Source organism: Podarcis pityusensis, assembly GCF_964106645.2.
Source record: "Podarcis pityusensis genome assembly, chromosome: 3".
Lineage (NCBI taxonomy): Eukaryota > Metazoa > Chordata > Lepidosauria > Squamata > Lacertidae > Podarcis > Podarcis pityusensis.
The window spans coordinates 101,993,743-102,013,977 of NC_138026.1; the positions used below are offsets into that span (position 1 = coordinate 101,993,743).

Genomic DNA, 20,235 nt, shown 5'->3' on the forward strand with positions numbered 1-20,235 from the left:
TTACGGTGCTCATCTCACTTTACAGGCTGAGGGAGCCGGCGTTTGTCCGCAGACAGCTTTTCCAGGTCACGTGGCCAACATGACTAAGCCGCTTCTGACACAATGGAACACCGAAACCAGAGAAGCACGGAAACGCCATTTCCCTTCCCGCCGGAGCGGTGCCTATTAATCTACTTGCACTTTTTTTGGCGTGCTTTTGAACTGCTAGGTTGGAAGGAGCTGGGACCGAGCAACGGAGGCTCACCCCGTCGCGGGGATTAGAACTGCTGACCTTCTGATCGGCAAGTCCAAAAGGCTCAGAGGTTTAGACCACAGCACCACCCGTGTCCCCGGCCTTCCTAATAGAAGGTTGCAAATATTTCTGAGATATCTATGTATTACGCTTGCACAACAGAATCTCCTCACTCTGTGTACCCTTAAATCTGTTCTAGGTTTCCCTCAACCTTCTGGAGCAGATCTGGAGAGGGCATGGGGTGCGTACAGGCAGAGCAGAGGGAGTTTCATTGTACAAGCATAAATCCTGGTGCTGACAGAGTTAGTTGGATATTGTCTAAGACAATAAAATGTGTATTTAGTTGCAAGCCAATATGTTTTAGTTATTACAGCAACCATTTGAGATGCATAAAGATTTAAAAATTAGAAATGTGATTTAAATGAATGGCTTAAAATTATACTGGTGTAAAAATGAGCCCCCCCCCCCCAATGCCTCAAAGCAGCTTTCTGGAAAAATACGAAAAATGCATTAAAGATAAGGTTTAAGAGCGATAGACTCGTAATCTGGGGAACTGGGTTCGTGTCTCCGCTCCTCCACATGCAGCTGCTGGGTGACCTTGGGCTAGTCACACTTCTTTGAAGTCTCTCAGCCCCACTCACCTCACAGAGTGTTTGTTGTGGGGGAGGAAGGGAAAGGAGAATGTTAGCTGCTTTGAGACTCCTTAGGGTAGTGATAACGGGGGATATCAAATCCAAACTCTTCTTCTTCTTCTAAAAGGTTTATTTAGGAGGCATGCTTCTAGGGCTATTACAGCATCGGATCACCACAAAAGTAAAATGAAACCTGGTAAGTTAACATCACTGGGATATAAAGTAATAAGCCAACTACTTAACTCACCTGCAGCAGATGGCGCACAGAGCTGATATCATCAAAATTTGTCAAAACGTAGTTGGAATATGTTTCTATATCAGGCTCTACCTGCATTTCATGCATTGCTTTGAGGACTTCAATTGTACCTAAAGGGCGGGAGGGAAAACAGATGCTGAACCAGATGCTGAATTTCAGCTACCTAGAAACTTTGGGCCATATTCAATATGTCCATGTGTGAACAGATCAGAGTTCCGCTTCTCCAGTGGAACCTCTCCACCTACAGCCCCTCACATGCCCCAACATCTGCCCTGGAGGATTATAGGACTCTCCAGAGCAGATTTGGGGGTAGATAGAGGGAGAGGATGTCCATTTATGCAAGCAGAAGTGTTAACACTGCACTGGATTCAACCCTAAAACTATAAATCTCTATGCATTGTCAGAAAAAATTAAAGGATTGGAAATGACTTTACAGAAACAAGACTTTGTGTTTTGCTTTGTTCCAGTTGCTGCTCTGTCTTGTCCTCAGGAACCAGGTTCTGTTTTGAAATCAGCTACATTCATGTGCATCTTTACCGTAAGCACATAAGCCTACAACCAACTCCGAAACTGCTAGTCAAGGTTCGGAAACCAAAAGTTATTAGGGCTAGAGCTGGGAGATATTTCAATTCATCGTCTGAAACTAGTATGAAGTTCAGATCACAATACTGGTTTCAGACCTTTTGAGTGGGAAAGTACACCTTGGAAGGGTGTTTCAGAGAGAAAAGCAGTAGGAATGGCTTCCCCCCTCACCTTTGCTCATTTGCTGGTGGCAGGCACTAACGCTGCCCCGATTCAAGGGGCTTTTCTAGGGGTGGGAAGGAGCAGCATCACCCCATTTGCTCAGCTGCTTGACGTCCACTGGTCACAAAGGGGCTGATAGTGGGCACTTGCTTCACCCCACTGAATGGGTTTTTATCACCCTGTTTACTCAACCATTTGTGGCCCACCTGCAATGAGGAGCTGGTTGAGGCAGCCTGCTTTGACCCATTGAAGGGGTGTTTCTGAATGTCCGTGGGGGTGTGATGGAGCAAGGAGCAGTGAGCATTGCCCTGTAAGAATCACAGAACTGTAGGGTTGGAAGAGACCATGGGAATCATCTAATCCAGGCACATCCAACAGGTACCGGTAGATCACTGGACATCTGTGGTAGATCACTGGCTCCCCACAAAGAAGCTTAACAACTTTGGCTCCCCTATAAAAAAAGCTTTGACCTGAACCCCCCCAAATGGGGTAGATCACTCCCAGCTTTTAACTCTGTGAGTAAATTGCAGTCTCTTGGGAGTTGGCCACCCTTGAATCCAACCCCTGCAGTAAAAGAATCTTTTCCCCAATATGGGGCTCAAACCCACAACCCTGAGATTAAGAGTCTCGTGCTCTACTGACAGCTATACAGGTGTTCACAGGGTTTTTTCTTGTCCACTAGCTATAAGGAGCTGTTGGCTTTCCTGAATACGTATGTTTGTGATGAGAGAAGGTTTGGGTGGGAGTTGTCTGTGAGAGTGACAGAGGAATGCACTTGGGTAGAGAAAGGGAGTGGTGTGTTTGTGTCTGGGAAATGCTCCTGTTATTAGACACTGTTGCTGGAGGGAAGCGGATCAATATTGTGTGATCACCACAATTAGCTACAAATATGAATGCAATGCATGTACGTTTGCTTGTGGAATAAGGAATCAGCTAGCTAACCCTGATCGGTCCAGAATCAAGTCAGAAGATGGGAAGCCATTGAAGGTAAGAAGGGTCACATGCAGCCTGCCTGCCTGAAGTGGAGATTTAAAATCCCAAAACTGCCTTGAACCTTGTTGATTTCAGGGCGTGTGAGTCACACAGCTACCGACTGTTTTCTGCCAGAAACTTGGAGATTCAAAGTGGATTGCTGTATACAAGCACACACTAGGGCAGTTTTCAGTTTTAAAATCTGGGAATTGTCTAGAGGAGAGATTGCTTTATTGCAGGGGCGTCCAACTTCCAAGAGTCTGCGATCTACTCTACTCACAGTATTGAGTTTTTTTTAGGGAATCAAAGTTTATGACCTTTTTTTGGGGGGGTGCATTTTGCTGGGGGTTCAGAGATCAGCCAGGAACGACCAGGGACATCCCGCGATCGACCAGTAGGTTACAATCGACCTGTTGGGCAGCCCTGCTTTAATGTATTTGTAAACCTACTTATTTTTCACTGCATTTTTGCTCCACTGGTAGCATATGGAAAGTAACATAAAACCAGCCTAGGTAAAGTCATTTCCCAAAGAACTAACTCTTTTGACTTTTTAGTAAACTTCTATCTTTGCTTCATTTAAAAAACCTGTGAACTCCATTTATACATCACCTAAGCACGACATTTTAGGTTGTTCTTGGGGAGACACGAGGGGGGCATGTTTAGGCTGTTTGGTGGAAGGCAGCTGGGGGAAATAACTCTTCCACTGATGGCAACAGAATGGCCTAAACTGGGATGGGTGGGCAAACAGAAAGGGACACTGTTCTGGCCAGATCTCCCTTCCCAACACACTGTAGTAAGGAAGAAAAAGTTAGCAAATTTAAACTTGGTTACAGTGGGGAACAAGGATTTAGGTGTTTAGGTGTTAAGACGGGGGTAGGCAACCTAAGGCCCAGGGGCCGGATTAGGCCGAATCGCCTTCTCAATCTGGCCCGCGGATGGTCCAGGAATCAGTGTTTTTACATGAGTAGACTGTGTCCTTTTATTTAAAATGCATCTCTGGGTTATTTGTGGGGCATAGGAATTCGTTCCTTTTTTCCCTTCAAAACATAGTCCGGCCCCCCACAAGGTGTGAGGGACAGTGGACCGGCCCACGACTGACCCCTGTGTTAAGACAACAACCTTATGGAAAAGTTGGGTTTTCAAAATGGATCTGAAGAAAGGGAAGTGGTAACAGGAACACATTCAGCAAAAGTTTCACATTTAGTGGCATGCATTATAGAATGCATGGTGGGTGTTTTGTTTTGTTTTGTAAAACCAACCCCTGGTTAATCCATTTAATTTAACTATTAAAAAGGAAATGTAAAAGTCTTGCATCTGGCATTTAAAGGTTACCACAAAGACACTATGGCTAAGTTCTTGCCTTTTAAAACATAACGCTGCATTTTATTACATCATGTCTAGCTAACCAACTCCAGAATTCATGTCAAAACCTATACAGGTACTGGGATTTTTGTAAGCATAAAAATGATTTGTCAGATGCTGCAGGATACCAGATTCAAGTAGCATATGCTTTTTTCTCCTTTTTCCAAGTTGCCTCACATATTTGTTACTATAAAAAATTCTAAAGTTTCCTGAAGTCCCTGTCTTTGCCCTGGAGTGCCACCTATGGAAAAGTGACACTTCCATGAATATTTTATGCAGTGCACTACGGTGCAAATAATCAAATGTGAATTCCCTTTGAGCACTTAAAAATACATGCCAACAAGTCACACTAAATTAAAGTCGCATCATTTGCTCAAGTTTGCCTTAAAACAGAAGACGGGCTGATTTTGGCCAAGAACCGGCAAATGTATCCAGAAAGAATTAATTACAATATAATTTTGCTCAATACATTTCAAACTCTGACAGCAAGCTTATGCTTTATATTTATAAGATGTCAAAAAACGGTAACGGAAACTCAGCTGAAACTGCATTTCATCAGCACTTCTATACTTTGAGAAGTGTTTAGATGCACGTTATCCATAACATCTGTTTGCTTTTAAAATAACTGCTACAATAAATTAGGCCCATAACAGCCAGGAGATGTGGGTTCAAATCTCTACGCAATCAAGCAAAAAATGCTTATGGCTTTCCATACCCCAAATTCACATCTGTTACAACCCTATCCTTGCTGGTTTTATTTTGGAGCAGATGCAAGGGTTGTAATGAGGATTAGAATTTAGGATACTATTAATGTTTTGTATGGGGAGAGGCGTTTTAAGGGGATATTGAATAAAGCACCCAAGGAAGATGGGAGTGCCTATCAAAATGTGCACACATAATGGAATTACGTACTTGTTCTAAATATATGCTTGCAGGGATAGTTTTCTCTTTTAACACTTTGGCCATCTATTTGCACTTGCAACAGATTCCTATTTTTAAGGCTCAGGGCTTTAAACCAGTGCACACTACTGAACTATCTGATTAACTGACGGGGCTGGTTTAAACCAGGAGTCTGAGAGTAAAGGGCATACTACATTTTGCTACCTTATCATTCACTGAGTGGCTGCATTCACACGTAACACTAAACCATAGTTTCGTGTTGTAAGCACAAGCAGAAAAGAGCTGCTATGGGCCCTTGGGGCTTTTGCTCTCTTCCAGTTGTATAGCAGGGAGGAGAACTTTGGCAGCATTTTGTATGAATCACAGGTTGTGGCTTAAAACAAACCCTAGTTACTTTCCCAACAAACTTATTTATTAATTATGTATTATTTCATAAACTTCATATATCACTTGCTTGTAGAAAGACCACAAAGCGGTTCAAACTATGGGTTATAAATCTGGCTTGTTTAAACTACAATCTCTGGTTTGTATGCAAAGACATCCCAGCTTTCATGAAGAGTGAAAACGAATTCTGCCAAAGTCCTCCTTCAAATGCAAGCCTTATGGTAGCTTCTTACTGTATGCTGCCATAAATCATGGCTTACCAGCATGTGCGAACTAATATCACAAAACACACCCATATTGAGGCTTTGCTTTATAAAAATGCATTAAAATTTAATAAATGCATTAATCAATTAAAAGGCAGGTGGCCAGTGCAAATTTAAATTAGTAAACATACTTGCTGTCTATTGGTCATACCTAGGTTAGTCTATCCAATAGATAGTACTGCCTCTTTAGCAGCATACTGCAGGTAAAGAGGTCAGGTGACAGTTTTGAATGTTTCCCCAGACAGAAGATGCCTGAATACAGTGGTGCCCCGCAAGACGAATGCCTCGCAAGACGGAAAACCCGCTAGACGAAAGGGCTTTCCGTTTTGGAGGTGCTTCGCAAAACGAATTTCCTATGTGCTTGCTTCGCAAGACGAAAATGTCTTGCGAGTTCCTGCAGGGTTTTTTTCCTTTCCCCCCCCCTTTTTCCCAAGCCGCTAAACCGCTTATCAGCTGATGGCTAAGCCGCTTATCAGCTGATCTTTAAGCCGCTTAACAGCTGATGCTAAGCCGCTTATCAACTGATCTTTAAGCCGCTTAACAGCTGATGCTAAGCCGCTTATCAGCTGATCTTTAAGCCGCTTAACAGCTGATGCTAAGCCGCTTATCAGCTGATCTTTAAGCCGGCTAAGCCGCTAATACTGTAGCGCTAAGCCGCTAAACCTCTAATGGGCTTGCTTCGCAAGACGAAAAAACCCGCAAGACGAAGAGACTTGCGGAGCGGATTCTTTTCATCTTGCGAGGCACCACTGTATAATAAACTAGTATATCAGGGGAAAGACTACACAAAATTCTTCCTCTCTGATGAGCTCATCTTCTTCGTAGGGGGTAGACACATTCAAAACACAGTACAATCTGATATTCTATCACTTCATTCTACATAATCTGAGCTTTGTCAACCTAAACAGCAGAATAAGGTAGCAGTGTGGTCTGTACCCTACAAAGATACAGGCAAACTATTTCATATATTTTTTTACTGCTCTCCCATTTACCAAGAGTAACCAATTAGCATATCAGGAGGAAGGTTCTGTCTTAGCCGAAACCCTGCTTTGCTAGCTTTCCAACTGCAGAACACTTTTTGACACGGGCTAAATGTGTAGAACGGGCAATCCACTTCAAATACAACAGTGACTGCAATGACCTGTGAATATCTTAAGATTAAAAAGCACACACACACACACAAACATTCTTAGCATCATACATAAGCCATGATAGCTCTAGCCCTGTCATAGTCAAATCTGTGTCAACAATGATCAGAAAACAGAGAGACAGAATGCATCTATTTATATGCTCACATGTGTTTGAACATGTGTTGATATATAATGAAGGAATGCTGCTGGGGGGGCAATATTTTGGCAGTGGATCTGGAATTTTGCTTTAACCAGTGAATGAGGTTGTAGCAGTATCTGTCAGTGGGTCCAACAAGTTCAGGAATATCCTTTATGCCATTAGTGCCACTAGAGAAAGGGGTGTCACACCTTCAGAGATGTCTGGAATTTATAGCACTGGTAGAGGTGATTACTTGGGAACTTCACATCCCTCATGTCTTTACTAAATTTGCAAACGTTTACAAATGATGTCCATAACTGGTTTCTTGATTTTCTTGACTGACTGGAAAGAAGCTTCTTACCTTGTGGGATGTAGCAATCTACTATAGAAAGCATGTCCATTACAAACACACCAACCATTTTGCATAACCAGCATGTGCAAACAGACTTTGCACGGATTCTTCCCAAGAAATGCAATGCACAAATGTAACAGACCAAAGAAGCATGCCCGCCAGAAATTTATTCTGCATAAGCTTCCCTGAAACGTGGGAGAAACTCATGGCAACAACATGTGACTGATTTTTCTGTGCAATTCTCTTTGAGGAGATGCGATTAACAATAATGTAAATGGTTTAATCACTACCTTAATTTGCATATGCGTTATCATCTTTAACCTTTCTGTCCTCACAACAGCGTTATAGCACACTATCATTATTTATATTAGGTTGACAGCTCAAAATCTAGGAATGAGGTCTAGTAACAGGGCCAAGGAGATGCCATGCACATGGTTTCTGAGCTTCCCCTCCTCCTTCCAATTATGATTCTTCACTTTCCCTGCAAACGGGAATAGGCAACTCACATCAAACTGTGGTTTCCAATTCTAGTACAGAGAAGAAATTCAAACCACAGCTTGCCAATTCTGATGTAATGACAAACTATAGTTGTCCAGAGAAGGAAGTCAGGGAGGAAGGCAATGTGCATAAGGACAGCTGAACTATGGATTTGTTATGGTTACTGAGGACCTGAATGGGTTGGGTTATGACCCTCGTCACGGGATGGAGGCAGGAGAGCAAAGAACTCTGGGAGGCAGGTGCCGTCCCCTTCAGTTTTTTCCCCTCCTTTTCCCCTCATTTTCTCCCAGCTCTCTCTGTCACCTAAGTGTTTTTGCCTTCAACAGGTACTTCATTTCTACTTCTTTACAGAGAAGATCAGAGAGATAGTCCCCAGAACCTATCAAATCTACACTTCAGGTAAAACCAATCGTCCTTTTGCAGTTAATGCAAACTGGTTCAGTGAGTTTATGGCTGAGTAGGTATTTCAGCACAAAGCCTCAAAAGGTGTAAGTCTCTCAATTCATCTGAATCCGTTGGTAGAAAGGAAACATTCATGTGCAAGAAATTGATTACCTTGGTAATCAAAGTTCAGGATCTTGCTGAAATTGAAGATGTCTTAGAAGCTGAAAACAAACAGCTAAGAATGGAGAACTTTCCAAACTATTAGCAACTAGTTTCTATCTGTGATAGGGTACAAAGCTATGTGGAGCGTTCTTTTGGCAAGCTCTCTTAAAACCATGCTTCTAAGGTAAAACAAAACAAGGCAGAACAAAAAAGGCAGAAAAACAAAACAAAAACAAAAAAGGCAGAAAATTCTAAGGAAGTCTGTAGATTAAACACGTGTCACTGTTGTTAACAGTTTTTAAGGAAGTTCACCACAATAAATATTATCTGCTTCATCCTTGAAATCCAAAATAGAACTGCATATGAACTACCAAAAACTAGCCTCTCAAACAACATTTTGTTTACATAATACACTGAAAGTCTGCCCACTTACTAGACACCATCAAGTGAACTCTTAATGCAGCATTACTTTTTTCCTCTATCTTTATGAAATAACATTTATTTATATTGTGCTCTTCTCCCCAGATGCATGTTTTCCATTTTACTAGTTGAATTTGATTCTTCCAATTCCTGTGATCTCTTACAGTTAAAACTGCATCATGAACAGAGCAATATGCAAGAAAAAATATGCATTAAACCTGTCTGAAAAAAAGAGCATTCACACTGATAACTTCATGCTGAAGATAGTACAATGTAAAGGGAGATTGGATGGCTACAAGAACAGAGAATGCTCTTGGTACACGCAGCCAGAGCTTCTTGAAATGCTGAAGTACAAATTTAGAAAAGATTTTCCTTTATGTGGCCAAAGACACCTACACATTTCTCCTTGCTGCTGTTTTTAAACTGATGCTTCTTAGGTGTTTGTGGCATTGCTAGACTTCTGAAGTGAAGATTCAGTATCATTTGATGTCACAAACCTCACTTCTCATTTGCCGTAACCATCAACTGTTACACCTTCTGACCACTGCATAAAAGCAGAGCAAATTGTTCAGGTATGCAATAAAATATTTTACTGGATGAATATGGCCACATGTATGCATACCTTTTCACCCATTTATTTGTGGATGGAAGAGAACTTAAGCCTATGCTAAAACTCTGAGTTTTTACAATGTATTTGCAACATGCTAGGATTCAAATGCTATGCTGGGGAGCAATTTGCCCAGTACTTTTAAGTGCCTTCAGGGACCTAAAGAGTTAACAAGAACAGAATATTGTTTCATAAAGGTTTTTCTAAAAGGCTTGACACACTTTTATAGCCAGAAACAATTAGGGAATACTTGTTACAGCATTTCTTCTAAACTGGGATGCGACTGTATATTTAAAATAAAATTGCAATACAAACTGCCTGCTAAAAGCACTTTTTTTTTGTTTGTGCATTTTGTTTGTCACCCAATGTCACACTAACAACTCTGCATCTCATTCTAAAGCACATTATACTGTGAGATAAGATGAAAAAGACAGTTTTTAATTTCCCCAAGGGGAAAGTACTTCTGTTAAAAGCATCTTTTTATCAGACCACTCTTTCTGAATTACCAATAATGCAAACCAAAGAATTAGATATTGTACTTTAAAATTTAATATTTGTTCAATTCTTATTCATATCCTATAGACATCCCCATGTGTAACAGGGGAAAGTGTGTGCTAAATGCTTAAACCTACTTAAGAATCCCAAAGATTGAACATTTGAGTCCTTCAATCAGTGTGCTGTCAGGTCATGATCATTCAACAATGGAGGTTTTTGTGCTTTCATTATTGTAACTAAGCTCACATTTAACTTATCACTGCATAGGAATGAGCAAAGCTTGTCCAAAAAAAAATATAAATCATTTCTCTATCTTTAAAACAAGGGTTCCACAATGTAGCCCGACTTTTAAAAGCTTCCTTAGATTTTGGTGACCTAAAACAATCACAACTCCTTGAAGAGTTCTAAATTTAAGAAGGTTACCAGTGGCATAACAAAAAAAAAAAGAAGGGGAAAAAAGGCTGGAAAAAGTAATGACAAAGAAACTGTTGCAATGTACATCACCGCACCAATAGGACAATAGTGCCTTAGCAGGGCTGCCTGTACTGCAACATTATTCTGTTTCTCGTGCACAAACCCATTTGGGCTACAGGGCTGCGTGCTACAAGTTCACATGCACAGTAAACTAAGGTTTGATTTTTAAAATGCTAACCTTGAACATTTTTCTCTTTCTGGTGGTGAACCAGCAATGGCCAAAAATAGTGAGGTCTGACAGGTTCGCCTTCTTCTTTGATGGCCTTCATTAGATCAATAGCCAAAGCTGAAAAGATCAAGAAAGTCAAAGAGTCAATAAGTGGGGTTGTAACAGGGTTAAGTAGTAAAAAAAATTAACTGAGGCAAGCAATAAGAAAAAGTACCGGTTTTCTTTAACTCCAACGCACACAACAGAGTCATCTGCAGGGGAGCAGCGTGAATGCCGTTTTCTTTCATGTCACTGCAGAACTGTTTCAGTTTAGCCACTGGCTGTAAGGAAATGGAAGGTTTAAGGATTTCACTGTTCAACTGGCAATATTCAGCACAGTTAAGTGAATGAGTACAGTGGACCCTCCAGATAGGAATTAAATTCGTTCCAGGGGTCTGTCCACAACCCGAAAAGTCCGCAGGCAGAGGTGCTGCTTCTGCACACGCGCAAAGCGTGATTGAGTGCTTCTGCGCACACGCGTGCAGTGAAACCCGGAAGTATACACTTCCAGGTTTGCCGAGTTCGTAACCCGAAGATTATGTATCCAGAGCGGTGCATAACTAGAGGGTCCACTGTACTTCAAATATTCTTGAGAAACAAGAGAGTGCTGGCTTTGACTGGGAAGGCCAACACACTATTGCGTTCACATACAGCTTGTGGGCTTCCCTTGGGCACCTGGTTGGTCACCATGGGAGATAAGATGCTGGACTAGATAGGCCTTTAGTCTGATCTTCTTAAGTTCTTATGTTTATGAATTTATCCATGCATCCAACACATACTAACCCAGCAGCGACAAGAGTCGCCCATGTAACTGCATGCCAGCAGCGAGGAAGCAAGGCATAATAAGGGTGGCAAAGGCAGCACAAGGAAGCCAGTGATCGATACAGAGGGGCGGGCTTACTTGCAATGAGGAACTGACCAATTCCAGAGGGGGAACTTGAACAGGAATACAAGGTGGAACAAAGGCCATGTATGAAGACAAGGAAAAGCATTTCTTGCTTCTGGGTAAAAATGTGGATATTAGAGTAGGATTCGAGGGTGGAATGGGGAGAGACGTATGAGGAAAAGAATACAGCTTTGAAAAAGGGAGAGGAGTAGACTTTGTGAGTGAACAGTTTGCTTAAGAAAAAAAAAATTGATTTAAAGCAGGGGTGGTGAAAATGTGAACCCCCAGAAGCTGCTGGACTCCAACTCCCATCAGTCCCGGACAGCATGGCCAAAGGTCAGATGTTACAAGAGTTGGAGTCCAGCAATATGTCAAAGGGTCTCCCTCCCCTTCTTTAAGGGTCCTTTGTAGGACTTCACTTACCATGTTCAAATTTGCACAATGCCGTAAGAAGAAGTTGCCACGGTCTATGCTGCCTTCGTTCTGGGAATCTGACAACCCTGAAGGGAATGTCTTCAGTACTTGAAAAGCTGTATCTTCTAAGCTGTGTGTTAGTAAACTCAGACAGAGATTCATTGCATCTAGGTAGTTAAGTACAGTACGGGGGGGGGGGGGGGAGAGAAAGCAAATACGATTAGGAAGAGTCAGGAGTGGGGGACCAATACATTAATGTGCAGAAGTAGTACACCATTTATTTTTAAGCACTCAATTTACACATTATATGAAAAATGATAGCATAATAAGCAAAGCAAACATTATGGTCCAGTTATAAAGGCATTATGGCCAATAGCTGTGCTTAACAATGTATTGATAAATTACAGTGCACTACTTACCAAGCATTGTGGATATATTTCAATGCAACTCTAGAAGAAGCCATGTATAAACACTACTGAAATAAACTAAAGTTCCAAAAAATAACTACTTCTGGCTTTCACTGCTCAATGAGTAAGGATGCTTGTAGCCCTTTTTTAAGTCAGTAGCTATACCCATGTAATCTTTAACTATTTCTGCTCATGTGCCATACTGAGAACTACCAATTCGTAAAGAAGTACCATGCTCTAATCAACTGAGCTAAGTCTAGATTAATATCACCAAGACTGTGTAAAATCAAGTCAGAATAACCACCAATTAGACATGATTATAAAAATACTATGTATCATTTTACAATTCTATTTGAGAGAGACCTTTTATGTACATCTCTCTTCCACAAGTACTACCCTGAGCTACCCAAATGGATGCACTGGTTAACTAAATAAGAAATAACCATGCACTTTCATTAATCTCCTTTTTTGAAGAGTAAAGGCTAGTGCCAATAAGCAAATCAGATTTGTTGGCATCTTTCAAAAATATTACCTGGAATGTATCCTCTATCATGTCTCATCTTCTCCAAAATGTTTTGTACATACTGAGGATGTCCAGCCTTGGCAAGAGTAAAAATGATGTCCATTAAGTCCTTGTCCAAAAGGTAGGCATCACTTTTTTCAATGCTGCCCAGGATCTGCAAGAGCAAGGAGAAACAATGTAATAGGAAACTAAATATAGATATAAATATTGATCTGCATTATTCTTTTTTATTATCATCAGTTTTATTACCACAATGTATCACTTTGCACCCATATGGAAAGAACACAAGAAGCTCTCTTGTACTTAGCTCAGTACTGTCTACAATGCCTAGCAGTGGCTCAGTGGAGATGGCGGGCACTGAGTCTGGGACTTTCTGCATGTGAAGCAAATGTTCTGCCACTGACCTATGGCACTTCCACAAAGAGGGCATCTGGATTGACTTCTGTGGATGTGTTGTACGTTAAGGTGTTCAGTCATAACACAATGCCCAAAAGATCAAGGATGGATCTACTTCATGGGATAGTTGAGAATATACATTCATACCTCAGGATGAATACGCTTCGGGTTAGGCATTTTCGGGTTGCACTCTGCGGCGACCCGGAAGTAACGGAGCATGTTACTTCCGGGTTTCGCCACGCGTGCATGCACAGACCATCAACATGATGTCACGCACATGTGCAGAAGCGCCGAAACGTGACCCGCGCACGCGCAGACATGCAGACACGGGTTACGTTCGCTTTGGGATGCGAACGTGGCTCCAGAACGGATCCTGTTCGCATCCCGAGGTACCACTGTACTATGCCAATATCTGCAAAATGATTCCAAAAACCATTCAGTGGAAGCAAAATATTGTGCTGGAACTGCCTTTTCAGTGTGCAAGTATGCTCCAGTAGCATTGCATTCGTTCAAAACACAAGGCTGATTTTCCAAATTCAGGAGGTTCCAGGCATTAATCAGCCAAATGAAACTGTGTGCCGTGTTACGCATGACACAATTGTGTCTCTGAATGTTAAGGGACCACTCTAGAGAAAAAGCCATTTCAGAAGTATCAGCGTTAGTTCTAAAATATACGACCTTGTAGTAAAGACTGCAGAGTATTGATTTTTGTGGTTTAAGAAAAACAGCAGAAAGCAGTTCTGCTAAACTTAAGACCTTTTAGACTGAAAGCATTGTAGTCATCATTAAATCCATTGCAGGTGGAGAGAAAGAGGTTTAAACTGTCAAGGTGTTCAGTTTAACTGCATTGAAGCCCTGGCTAATAAACAACACTTTTTATCCCATGATAAGTATAATCCAACTCACATCTTCAGCACAACTGTCTTTTTCCAAAACTGATCTCAATTAATGTTTGGATATCTTAGATGATCCACAAGTGTCAAAAGACAGACACACCAAAGTATTATGTATAGGCAGATCTCCACAGTTTTTTGGGATTCCACTGCCGGTAGAGTGTGGTTACTAAAAGGTGGTGTAATGAAATGCCCAAGTGTGTCAGTTGTGGAACTCTTGTAAAAATATATACCACTAACTCACATAGAAAACAGATGTGGGCAGCAAATGTAAAATCACAAGCACCAGAAAAATATAAAAGCAGAAAAAGTAACAACAAACTGGTCAATCACATAAAATTTGTTCAACTGAAAACGCCTGTCGTCTTCAAAAGATGTGCTTCACCAAACATGCTATATTCTTGATTTCTTGTAGATACCAAGCGGGGCTCATTTACATAGGGGACAATTAACAGCATTACTCAGTGTATGCAAACACACAAATTGACTAGGCAGCTTTGAGTAAGCCACTACCTTCTCTGCTTTCCAAAGAATACCAGCTGCTGCACAATTTCAACATACAGTGGTACCTCGGGTTAAGTACTTAATTCGTTCCAGAGGTCCGTTTTTAACCTGAAACTGTTCTTAACCTGAAGCACCACTTTAGTTAATGGGGCCTCCTGCTGCCGCCGCATCGCCGGAGCACAATTTCTGTTCTCATCCTGAAGCAAAGTTCTTAACCTGAGGTACTATTTCTGGGTGAGCAGAGTCTGTAACCTGAAGTGTATGTAACCTGAGGTACCACTGTATTACACTTCCTATAGAATTAGCTACTAGCCATTTGGGAAAAGGCATGAATGAAAAGTGATGGCTATTATAAAATCTTTTCTGGACAGAGCTGCAGCTTTGCCAACGGTGTGTATTACCTCTTCAATTTTGCTCATGTCACCTTTCTCAGCGTATGCATTCAATAGTGCAACGTAAGTGTCTGGACCAGGTTCAATGCCAGCATCTCTCATCACAGAAAGGATATTTTCAGCATTCTCCATATCCCTGTGAAGTGTTTTAAAAAATATTTTTTTTTAATATAGTGGAAAATACAATGTTATAAACTGGTTGTGGTTGGTATTAAGACTTGAGCCTATTGGGGTGTGTGTCATAATTTATCAACAATGAGTTCTTTATTCAATTAAAAAGCTGTGGGAAAAGGAATGAATGAAATATAGGACAGGAACAGACCAAACATCTGCCATCTCTGGCAAGTCCCAATAAGGATCATCAGTGGAAGGGGAAAATTAATCAAGGCTGGCTCACCTGCATGGCTACATTAGCACAATCAAATCTTGGCTTAATAATACAACCCCATTGCTACCGGTTCTCTACTCCCCTTCTTCAAGTGGCAAAACCGTTACTCTGCAGTTAACCAGAGCTTCCTGCTATGTCTAAACTGGGAAGCTATGGCTACTGGTTTCTAAAAAAGGCAAAATAGGAAGCAATAGTTCATATGGCTTCCAAATCCTGCACAATTTCCCAGTCTGTACATAACAGGAAGCTACAGTTAGTTGGGGCTTCCTGCCTTGTTTCATTGCTTGTATGAAGGAAGGGGGCAAGTAGGACCAAAGGGGCTGTACCTGCCACCTCCACCCCCTTTCAGCTGCTATGTGCAAGTCTAAAAATGTTCATGCAATTTAATGAGAAACACTTAAGATCATTTTTTACATGTAGTTTGGCCCTTAAGCATATGCATCAGAAAACCAGTTAAAGTTACAAATTTTGAAACTGTCCCATGCAAACAGTCACCTGGTTGGGGGGGCGCGGTTTTTTATATTCAAGAGATCCCTGCACGCATCATTATGCACACATAAGATCTCTGTCAGGTAACTGGGGCTGATATGAAGGGTGTAACTATTTGTAGCAATTAAAAAATTAGAAAATGCATTCACTTAACTCAGACAAAGTAGCAATTTAAACAGGAGAAGAGTAAGAACTATAAATTACCCGGATCTCGCATGGCCAGTCACAAGTGCGCTGAATACAGACTCTGTGATTGGGAGCTCCTTGCTTTTCATAAAACCAAGAATCTTGCTGCAAAATGAAGAACTAAGTCAGCTATGTTTTTCTTTGGAAAATGCAAGTAAAACAAATGTACTTTATACTAAAGACTATATGCTGAAGTAAAACAAAATAAGATATCATTTAAGTCTTGTAATACTAAGTTAGCTAAGACCTTGAGATTACCATTTTAAATACAAAGAGACAATTAATCCAATATTTTAAAACATATTCTGGAAAAACAGTGTATGCTCATTGCTCCTAACCCTATCTTCTGTTATATATCCCTCTTTTAACCTAAAAAAGAAATTCCTGATTAAATTAGTACTGCGCAGCATAAAAACACATCCATGCTTTCTCCACTGGCCAGGTATTTTTTCTTGTACCTTGTTCCTTTCAAGTTATACAAATTCCAATTCCACTTGCATACAATGGCTGCATTCACATGAATAATGTTGCATACCAGCCATTGTTCAGAACCAAAACTGTGGTCAACATTAACTATGGTTAGTTTCAACAAGCCAGTTTCAGAAGTCACAATATTCAGCTGGCTTGTTTGAAAATAACAATAGCCAAGTATTGTTTCTTTGGATAAAGTTATCCCTTTTATATTTTTCAATGGACTTTCATTATTCAATCACTCAAATTTGTTTCTTTGTTAAATTTTATTTCATGTTTAAAAATATCAACACTGAAATTGTATACACCAGAGATGGAGAACTGGATCTAGCCAAATCTTTGCCTTCCTTACTCCCCGTGGCCCAAATCTTACAGGCAAGCAGGACTGCTCACTTCTCAATCACCTAATGTCACTATGACATCAGGTGATATGGGGCTTTGCAGTCCCAAGAATGAGCTGATCGTCAGCCCTTCAAAAGCCTCTCTAGCCCAGTTGCCTTTTTACTTGTCCACACTGACATCATATCAGGTGTCAGATGATTGGCAGGTGGGCAGAGCTTGGACAAAATGGCCAGGCAGATCAAATGGGGAGACTTTGGGCCCCTCCCTGGCTAATAATGCCTAAAAGCCAGTGATTCCCCACCCCTGCTATACATACTTATCCAGGAGTAAATGCACTGAACTCAATGAGACTTCTGAGTAAACATGTAAAGGATTAAGCTGTAAGATGCATTTTAGCTGTAAAATATTTAGGTCCATTTATGCAAACCCTTACCTAGCACCATCAATATCACCCTTGCTGCAATAGGCAGCAATCAGCCGCTGGTAAGTGACCTGCAAAAAAAGATGACGAAAATAAGACTTGCTATTTAATGAGTGGTGGTGAGTTAAAAGTTGGCCAAAAAAAAAAATGCCTTTATGAAAGAAGTACATACTCGATTGGGCTGAACATTAGCTTCTTCCATTTTTGTTAAGAATTCAGTTGGAGAGAATGTGTGCCCATTCTGAAGGTAGACCTTTAGCAAAGCATTGTAATGGCTTACATCATACACAACACCTTGACAAGAGATTATAAAGAAAAATTAAAATTTAGTACATTAAGAAGTTCAATACGATAAAATAATTCAATGTAACTACTATCACAGGAACAAATTTAGGCATAGATAAGAACACACAACTTCTGAAAGCGTGTGAAGCTATATTTCAAAGTCCACTAAACAGAGTGTACCTTTGTAATGCAACGCCTGAAACAAACATTAAACACGTGTTTGCAACACCGCGCATCTTAAGTCTACAACCTGTTCATTACACTAAGGAAGTATGGATATTATTAAGGTCAGTTCAGACATAATATTCTCAACCCTCCTTCTATACTCCCATTTGTGACTATGGTATGCAGCTACATGTATTAAGAGAGGAAATCCAAGCCATGGTGGGGGAAGGTCTATGTAAGCCTAAATATTGTTCAGGTAGCATCCAACTACTGTTTGACATTATGTTTAAGCCAAGTCTGGTATTTAACACAACCACTATTTAATATCTACTCACAAACCAAAGCTCTAAGAACTATTACCAGTGGGAGCAATTGGGATATTGAACAGAATTCTGGATAATTGTTTAGCAATGCAAAAAGTAGCAATATTAAACTAAAGTATCTCTCTCAAAAATGTTAAGTAACAAATTAACTGACTTCATTGCACAAAAACAAAGCTTGGTTTTAACATTAACACCTCTAGATGTCAGTATAGCTCTTGGAATCTAAAAACAGATTTCCAAGAGTTGTATCTGCAAGTATTTAAAGAATGTCCGCTACACATTTAGTATCTAACAGTATTTTAATTCCATTAATTTTACACCAGAAAAAAAAATAAAGCACATGCTAAAGTAACATTCATACGACTTATTTAAGAAAAAGAATACCTAGTCCTTTCAACTGGGTCCATATGGTATGGGCAAGTTCCGTTCTTTCAGCTGGATGATGCTCAGGCAATAATGAACCACAGGTTCTCAACAACAGTAGGGCCTGGTTACTACTTGGGTATCCTAAATCAGAACAAGATACATGAAACAGCAACATGAACAATCACTATGTAACCTAGAAGGCATAAAGGCCCTGTTCAGGGAAGTTTTTAATCTGTGATATTTTACTGTATTTTTGGTTTCTATGGAAGCCGCCCAGAGTGGCTGGGGAAACCCAGCCAGATGGGCGGGGTACAAATAATAAATTATTATTATTATTATTATTATTATTATTATTATTATTATTAAATCTATTAAAAGGGGGGGGGACTACACATAGCTTTGAAAAGTTTAGAAAAGCATATCCACACTGTTCCGTGACATCTGACAACAGAAAAGGAGATACAGGTCAAGCTTTGCAACATGGGGGAATTAAGAACTCAATCCTATGTGTATCTACTCAGACATAAGCCCCACAGTGTTCAATGGGGCTCGCTTCCTAGTTTAATTTAATTTAGAACTGCTGCTTAGACATACCACATGGGGAAGTATTTGAACATGCATGCATTTTCTAGGATACAGGTAGGTAGTCGTGTTGGTCTGATGCAGCCAATATATATATATTTAAAATGTCCAGTAGCACCTTAGAGACCAAATAAGTTTGTTCTTGGTATAAGCTTTCATGTGCATGCACACTTCTTCAGATACCAGCACACAAAAGTTTATACCAAGAACAAACTTAGTTGGTCTCTAAGGTGCTACTGGACAATTTTTTTTATTTTTTAAATATATTTTCTAGGATAGTAAAACTAGAGGCATTGGGTTGTATCCAAGTTTTATTCAGAATAGACTCTCCAAAATTAATGTACCTAAGTTAGCCATGTCCATTAATTTCAAACGGTTATGACTAACGTAGGGTGTTACCCACCATGTTTTCCTGACGTGTCTCAAACTATTGTTGAAGAGTTTGACTTGCAGTAAGCGTCCCAGATGGTATACTTTAAATGGAGCAACTATGTCCTGCAGTACAAATATGTGCAGGCAGAAGGGCAACTTAAAACCAAAATTCTGATAGTGTGGCCACTGCATATGAACATAAAGTGTGCTCTAGTGCCATATATATGCAGCTGAGCCTGTTTTGCCTATAGTTTGTAGTATGCAAGTGCCAATGTGTATATGAACACACTCGTTCCTGGAACAACTCAATACATTTGTAGCATATTTATGAAGGATTTAGTAACACATGAGTGCAGTGTCACATTTCTCAGGAATTATTTTTTGAAACAGTTCTTCTAAAAATGCTCACAGATAGCACCCCAAAGAAAGCCAAATTATGCATCAGATTTGAGAACAGAAGAGAAGCAGGTGACCAAAAAAATGTGTTTTAAGCAACCTAACTGCCAGAGTGAAGTGATGCAATAAGCAGTGCAGAAATGACAATAATCACATAAATTAATGATTTAAGTTGATCTCTCTTTATGCAGAATATAGATACTGAGCTTCTGCTTTTCCCTGGGAGCACAGCGCAGGGCGGGGGAAATCAGTGCTCCTTTCATGTAAGCTAAACAACTGAAATAACACCCATGTTCTTTATTTCAATTTAGAAAGAAACAAGCTACTTATCCCACTTTTACAGGGAACTGCTCAGGAACTTCTAAAAAGTTTTCCCCAATGAAAGCTTTATGTTAGGAAATAATACACTTTCTATACATA

General features: G+C 40.4%; 1 protein-coding gene across 1 annotated transcript in view; it reads right to left on the reverse strand.

Moving 5' to 3' along the window:
- Nucleotides 1–20,235, reverse strand: part of LRPPRC (leucine rich pentatricopeptide repeat containing) — a 112,378-nt gene that overhangs the window by 78,399 nt on the left and 13,744 nt on the right. The window contains exons 3-12 of the mRNA XM_080998120.1: nt 18,484–18,606; nt 17,499–17,620; nt 17,339–17,397; nt 16,111–16,197; nt 15,039–15,165; nt 12,854–12,998; nt 11,924–12,081; nt 10,790–10,895; nt 10,585–10,692; nt 1,112–1,230 (exon numbers count right to left, since the gene is read on the reverse strand). Coding sequence (XP_080854246.1) covers nt 1,112–1,230; nt 10,585–10,692; nt 10,790–10,895; nt 11,924–12,081; nt 12,854–12,998; nt 15,039–15,165; nt 16,111–16,197; nt 17,339–17,397; nt 17,499–17,620; nt 18,484–18,606 — 1,154 coding nt within the window. The remainder of the gene's footprint in view (nt 1–1,111; nt 1,231–10,584; nt 10,693–10,789; nt 10,896–11,923; nt 12,082–12,853; nt 12,999–15,038; nt 15,166–16,110; nt 16,198–17,338; nt 17,398–17,498; nt 17,621–18,483; nt 18,607–20,235) is intronic.